Here is a 7,277-nt window from a genome sequence, read left to right as displayed (position 1 = left end):
GATTTTTCCTTTTTTTATGATTTTGAAAAAAGTTAAATAAAAGAACAAATCGTGAAGAAATGGGAAAACGAAGAAATTAACCGTAAGGCAAAACAATGGAAAATGGTAGAACCCGGTTCAGGGAATTTGGGAAGATAGAGAGGACGAGGTCGTGGCGCCTGGGGTGTACGTGAATGACCGACCATGAGGCGGAAGTTGCTAGCATCAGAGATTCTTATTTTTTCGCGAACGCACAGAGAGTATAGACATGTACTAACACGCGTGGGCCGAGACTAGGCCTAGCCCAAGTACCCGTGCAGGGCAAGGCAGGCAGAAGGCTAGGACTAGGACGATGATGATAAAAAAAAAACTGTAGAATCCTAAGTTTTTTCCTTCCGCGCGTGCTATCCACCCGACACGTGCTCCTCCCACCGTCTCTCCACAGTAGCCTACCATGCTCGTGCACATTGTAGAACCTACCAGCACCACCACCAGAAGCGCCCGCGCGTGGGCCACCCCACCCCACCCCACCCCACCGCCACCCCGCCCCGCCCCGCACACTCCGGACCTTTCCAGAACCATCACCCCTCCCCCGATCCGACGGCCGGGATCGCACGCACCAGAACATTCCAGACCCGGCCGCCTCCGCCATAAAACCCTCCCCTCTCCGGCCCTGCCTCCCCACTTCCGTTCGAAAATCAAATCAGAGAGAGGCAAAGCAAATCGCACCAGGCAAACACACAGAGAGCGCCGCCGTTCCCGTCTTCCGGCGAACCCCCAAAGCGAGCGAGCGATTCCAAGGAGAGGAGAGGAGGCGGAGATGGCCAAGGGCGAGGGGCCGGCGATCGGCATCGACCTCGGGACGACCTACTCCTGCGTCGGCGTGTGGCAGCATGACCGCGTCGAGATCATCGCCAACGACCAGGGCAACCGCACCACGCCCTCCTACGTCGCCTTCACCGACACCGAGCGCCTCATCGGCGACGCCGCCAAGAACCAGGTCGCCATGAACCCCACCAACACCGTCTTCGGTACGTGCCACCCTCCCTCCCACCCTCTTGACCCGCTGTGTATCATGCATCGTCTGTTAGATGAGATCTCCGTGGTTGCGTGCGGTCCCTGTTCTGTTCTTACCCGCACGATGTGATATGATTTGTTCTGAATAGTCGGATGCGGCTGCTGTCGAATTCGTCATGCAGTGCCTTGTCTCTGAGATTAATTACAGATTTATTATTCCTTCATATCTGCATGTTTTATTCTCTGTTGTTTGGCATGCTGTAGTCCCTTGTATGTGAGATCTGTTCTATGTTAGATTGTCAAATTAGATCCTTAGGAATGGATGGCTTGAATTAAGTTGGGATCCTACCTTATGATTGAAAATACGCTATAGATCTAGTCTTATTTAAATTAGATGTAACTGCTGTCGAATCTGTGCTGCAGTCCCTTGTTTCTCTGATGTATCACAGAATTTATTGTTATTTTATTGGCATGGCTGCTCTTTGTTTTATACTGTTCGAAATGCTGTAATTTTTTTGTTCTGAAGGTACTCAGTTGTTTGTTTTGCATGGTTCAGTAGTGGATCCTTCAGAATGGAGGGATATAATTAAGTTGGGTGGCTGAAATTATGCTGTAGATGAAAATTAGTTCTACTGTAGAACTAGATTTTCAAGTTATACATCCTCCAGAAAAGGCTACTTGAATTATGTCGTCAGGCTACCTTAGGGTTTCGCTGTATCGTTACATCCTGAAATTAAATCGTCAGAAGTTTCGGTTTGAATTATGTTCGCAACTCGCAAGCTACCTTAGGATTGAAATTATGCTTGTTAATTTTAAATTTCTGTTCTCGGTTATCCTTCTGGAACAGTCCCAGTCTGCAGTAGCTTACTGAATGCACCTCCTTGTTCTGAAGAAACAGCTTGCTTGGATTATTAATCTCTGTGGAATCTTGAAATGTTCTGCTTCATTTCAGTTCATTGCTGAACCATGCAACTCAAATGTTCTGTTCCTCTGTTTCCGGTTGCAGATGCGAAGCGGCTGATTGGCAGGAGGTTCTCTGATCCCTCCGTGCAGAGTGACATGAAGCTGTGGCCCTTCAAGGTCATCCCTGGCCCGGCAGACAAGCCCATGATCGTCGTCAACTACAAGGGCGAGGAGAAACAGTTCGCAGCGGAGGAGATCTCCTCCATGGTGCTCATCAAGATGAGGGAGATTGCTGAGGCCTTCCTCGGCAACTCTGTCAAGAACGCCGTGGTCACCGTCCCGGCCTACTTCAACGACTCCCAGCGCCAGGCCACCAAGGACGCCGGTGCTATCGCCGGGCTGAACGTGCTGCGCATCATCAACGAGCCCACTGCTGCTGCCATCGCCTATGGCCTTGACAAGAAGGCGACCAGCACTGGCGAGAAGAACGTCCTCATCTTTGACCTTGGTGGTGGCACCTTCGATGTGTCTCTGCTGACCATCGAGGAGGGCATCTTCGAGGTGAAGGCCACCGCCGGTGACACTCACCTGGGTGGAGAGGACTTCGACAACCGCATGGTGAACCACTTCGTCCAGGAGTTCAAGCGCAAGCACAAGAAGGACATCACCGGCAACCCCCGCGCTCTGCGTCGTCTCCGGACGGCGTGCGAACGTGCCAAGCGCACGCTGTCGTCGACGGCCCAGACCACCATCGAGATCGACTCGCTGTACGAGGGTGTGGACTTCTACACCACCATCACCCGGGCTCGCTTTGAGGAGCTCAACATGGACCTCTTCCGCAAGTGCATGGAGCCGGTGGAGAAGTGCCTCCGCGACGCCAAGATGGACAAGAGCACCGTGCACGACGTGGTGCTGGTCGGTGGCTCCACCCGTATCCCCAAGGTGCAGCAGTTGCTGCAGGACTTCTTCAACGGCAAGGAGCTGTGCAAGAGCATCAACCCTGACGAGGCAGTGGCGTATGGCGCCTCCGTCCAGGCCGCCATCCTGAGCGGCGAGGGCAACGAGAAGGTGCAGGACCTGCTGCTGCTCGATGTGACGCCGCTGTCCCTGGGTCTGGAGACCGCCGGCGGCGTCATGACGACGCTCATCCCGAGGAACACCACCATCCCCACCAAGAAGGAGCAGGTCTTCTCCACCTACTCGGACAACCAGCCGGGCGTCCTGATCCAGGTGTACGAGGGCGAGCGCGCCAGGACCAAGGACAACAACCTCCTGGGCAAGTTCGAGCTGTCGGGCATCCCCCCGGCTCCCCGCGGCGTGCCCCAGATCACGGTGTGCTTCGACATCGACGCCAACGGCATCCTGAACGTGTCGGCAGAGGACAAGACGACGGGGCAGAAGAACAAGATCACCATCACCAACGACAAGGGGCGGCTGAGCAAGGAGGAGATCGAGAAGATGGTGCAGGAGGCGGAGAGGTACAAGGCGGAGGACGAGGAGCACAAGAAGAAGGTGGACGCCAAGAACGCGCTGGAGAACTACGCCTACAACATGCGCAACACGGTCAAGGACGACAAGATCGCCTCGAAGCTCGGGGCGGACGACAAGAAGAAGGTGGAGGACGCGATCGAGGGCACCATCAGCTGGCTGGACGCCAACCAGCTCGCCGAGGCCGACGAGTTCGAGGACAAGATGAAGGAGCTGGAGGGCATCTGCAACCCCATCATCGCCAAGATGTACCAGGGCGCTGCGCCGGACATGGGCGGCGGCATGGGCATGGACGAGGACATGCCGGCCGGCGGCGGTGGCGCCGGCCCCAAGATCGAGGAGGTGGACTAAGCTTTTGTTGTTCCGTGGTGGTCTCCGGTCTGCGCGTTGCTTGATGGGTGTCCTTTCGATGCCGCTCGGTGGTGTCAGTCGTCTGTCGTCGTGTCATCTAGTAGCTGGAAGTAGTAGTAGTAGTGGTTCGTTGGAGTCGTTGGTCTGAAGGACATGATGGATCATGATGTTTGCTTGTTGTTTTGGAACCCTTGAAGCTTAGAGCTTCTCGTTTAAATTTGGTGCTTCCCTACTCTTGATCTTTTCTTACTCTGTTTTATTTTAGTTCATCTGTGGTTCTGCTCTGTTTTATTTATGTTCATCTCTGGTACATGATGACGCAGTAGGCAGCTGCTGGGCCATGGAGCTCTCGTCGGCATGGTGGAGTTTGCAGGACAGATTCACCATGGTTGAGTCTGCAACACACAATGTTAAATAGTGTCTTTTGGTGTTTAAAAAAAATAGTGTCTTTTGTAGTCGAATGTCTTTTGGTTGCCGCTCTCGTCGTTTAGCAGTAGGCAAATTTCGATCATGGTGTTTGCTTGCTTGTTTCGGTTTGGAAGCTTAGCAGCTTCTTGTATTATGACTTCGGTTCTCCCCTAATTGATATCTGTGCTCTAGACAGATCATGCCTTCATGGTGGCGATTGAGATGGATTCGTTGCCCATGTCTTTTGAGGGTCGAGAAATGGATACTCCAGACGGAGGAGTACAAGTGAGAGATGCTAATGTTTTTTTAGGGGATCAGTAAGTGAGCCCTTGATATCTTGCCAATACCTGTGCTGCTGTTGTTTGTCTGCAGATTCTTGCATTGAATTGTGCCCTTGTTTCGCCTTTTGCCTGCATATGGTGGAGTGACAGAATTGCTATTGAATAATTTGCATTTCTTGTTGCCTTATGTCGAACAAGATTACTCATGCTAGTCGTTCTTGTAATAACTCCTCTTGTTTAGAGGGCAGAACTACGACCGGCTTGGGTCTGGTGCTTCAGAAGCGGCTCAACTACATTGAGTAATGCAAGTTTTACCCGCAGAAAGAAACTTGTTGGTTTGGTGACAAATTCACAAACGCATGTGACGTCTTTGTGTTCTTCGTCTCCACCTGCTACCCTTCAAACCAGTTATGCAAATGCAGCATGATTATCGCAATGGGGTACACTATATTCATCTTCACAATGGCGTATCAGGATGCAAATGGATAGATTGTTGGGCATTGTGGGACTTGCCCGCACCAACTAGTCCTTATGTGGGATTATGTCAACGTTCACTAGCGTTTGGGTAATATTTATGTGGTTAATATGGCGTCCACATATAACCATTTGTTACAGCGCTCTGTATTATACTCCGTCGGTTCTTCAGGAGGTGATGCGGCACCCTCAAGCCATCGAGATGCGTGAGGGGTGCTCCACATCGAGATACTTGAGCTTTAAACAGAATGGAGAGGGTTTATTCTTTATTTCTGGGCGGTATAAATGGTAGGGAATTTATGATTTCGTCGCAGAATTCTAAAATAAAGCAAATTTCTCTTTAGATACATCTCGTTCTCATTATCCACTTTTCATCATTGTTCACATACCCTTGCTTTGGTACCAACCCTCGCCCCGCGCGCTCAACGTATAAGGCATTTTGGGCATACTGTGCTTAAAATATCCCATGCCGTATGCGGCGTGCCCATACAGGTATAGCCGAGCGCACGGCTTGAGCCGATACGGTCGGCTCGCATCTACCCCCTCCCGTCACGTGAAAAAAAAGGACCCACGACCTAGCGTTGATCACGCGGCCCATTCCAACATCGCCCTGTCTGGCCGATCGCCGCCCTTCCCCGCCGATCTAGCCGCGATCACGCTGCCAATTCCAACATCTCCCCGTCCGGCCGATCGCCGCCTTTCCCCACCGTTCGGCGACCATTCTCCTTGTCTTCACCCGGGATCTGGCCGCTGTGGACGTTGTTGGAGTCGCCGCCGTACGCGATCTGGCCTCCGTGCAGGTCGTCGCGGTGACGTGGCCTACGCGGACGCCGTCGCTGTCCGCAATGGCGTGATCAACCTCTCCGGGAACGTCCTCGCCGTCCGCAGTGCTAGGTTTGTCATCTAAGCCGTCTAGTTTGTCAAAAAAAATTGTAGCTGCAAATAATTATCTGCAATCACTTGTTTGTTATGAACTATTCATCGGTATGCCTGTAGTACATTTAATTTGATTTTAAATTAATAGATCAATTTTTATTTTAAATGTTGCAGTGTTGGTAGTGAGGTCATTCAATGGATAAAGAAACTGAATTTACGGATGCGTTTTGGAGACGAATGAGTGGTATGGTAGTGATAGTGTTAATCATACGAATGGTAATGAAAGTAAAAATGATGATGATAGCAGCGACAATGAATCCTGGTCGTCGTACGATAATTTACCTGAGGAGGATTTTCAAAAGAAGAAGGAGGGTGCTGGTAGTGAAAACGTAAGTGACGTGTACATTCATTTCGTCGGACGAAGAACCATATGGGTATTTACATGTGCATATGATTTTTTATGTGCAGGAGGATATTGACGTCCGGAACGAGGAAAATCATGGTGTTGAATCTTTCGCGGATAACATAAGTCAGGTTCGGTCCAAACTTTTAGATGTCATACAACAATAAAAACTTGTTAATAACAACTTACACTTGCTTATGTTTAATATTGTAGGCTAACTTTGATGGTTGGAGTGGTGATGATGGCTATGAGCATGAGGATGCAACTAATATGGACATTGAGGAGGCTGAAATCCAGCAACATGCATTGGAGACACAGTTGAAGGTTATGGGTATGAGCTTTGCATCACAATGGGAGGCTTACACGTTCTACAATAACTACGCCAAAGACCGTTGATTCAGTATCAGAAAAGATAAGGTGAAACGAGGAAAAGTTCTTTTAACCACAATTCGGTATAGGCGGTACATTTGCTCGAGGGCAGGAAAACGACTGAGTAAATTTTTAAACCCGAAGGGCCGTACCCACAGGCTAAGACCTGAGACTCGTTGCGAGTGTGGCGCACATTTAGTTGTGAAGTTGGACAAAGGACGTGGAGTTTGATTCGTGGCAACTTTTATGGAAGATCACAACCATTTGTTGGCTAGAGCAGATGAGGTGGTATTTCTGCGGTCACATAGAGTGATGGGAGATCACCAGATAGCTGAGATCTTGGCGACGAAAGGAGCTGGGATCAGAAAGCATATCATCGTCGACAACTTCATTAGCAGGTATGGTTCGTACGATAAGTGTGGGTTTCTGAGACGAGACGTCTACAACCTATGTTGCCGTGAAAAAATGAAGTTGATTGTGAAGGGTGATGCTAACACGGCAATCGGTATTATGAGGAGCGGAAAGGATAAGGATCCAGACTTCTTCTTTGAGTACGTGCTCGATAAGGAGGGCCGTTTAAAGAGCATGTTCTGGTGCGATGCACAGTCGCGGCGGGACTATTAGTTGTATGTGTTGGGGAACGTAGTAATTTCAAAAAAAATTCCTACGTGCACGCAAGATCATGGTGATGGCATAGCAACGAGAGGGGAGAGTGTTGTCCACGTACC

At 50.4% G+C, this 7,277-nt stretch overlaps 1 protein-coding gene across 1 annotated transcript; it reads left to right on the top strand.

Annotated features, from left to right (window-relative positions):
- Nucleotides 1-649: 649 nt before the first annotated feature.
- Nucleotides 650-3,997, top strand: LOC119347443 (heat shock 70 kDa protein 4). Its single transcript, XM_037616183.1, has 2 exons — nt 650-1,010; nt 2,003-3,997. The coding sequence occupies exons 1-2, from the start codon at nt 800-802 to the stop codon at nt 3,736-3,738; spliced, it is 1,947 nt and encodes a 648-aa protein (XP_037472080.1). The 5' UTR covers nt 650-799; the 3' UTR covers nt 3,739-3,997.
- The last annotated feature ends 3,280 nt before the right edge of the window (nt 3,998-7,277 follow it).

This window comes from Triticum dicoccoides, chromosome 1B (assembly GCF_002162155.2).
Source record: "Triticum dicoccoides isolate Atlit2015 ecotype Zavitan chromosome 1B, WEW_v2.0, whole genome shotgun sequence".
NCBI lineage: Eukaryota > Viridiplantae > Streptophyta > Magnoliopsida > Poales > Poaceae > Triticum > Triticum dicoccoides.
Note: the sequence above shows the minus strand (reverse complement) of the source record. Positions and strands in the feature narration are given on the sequence as shown.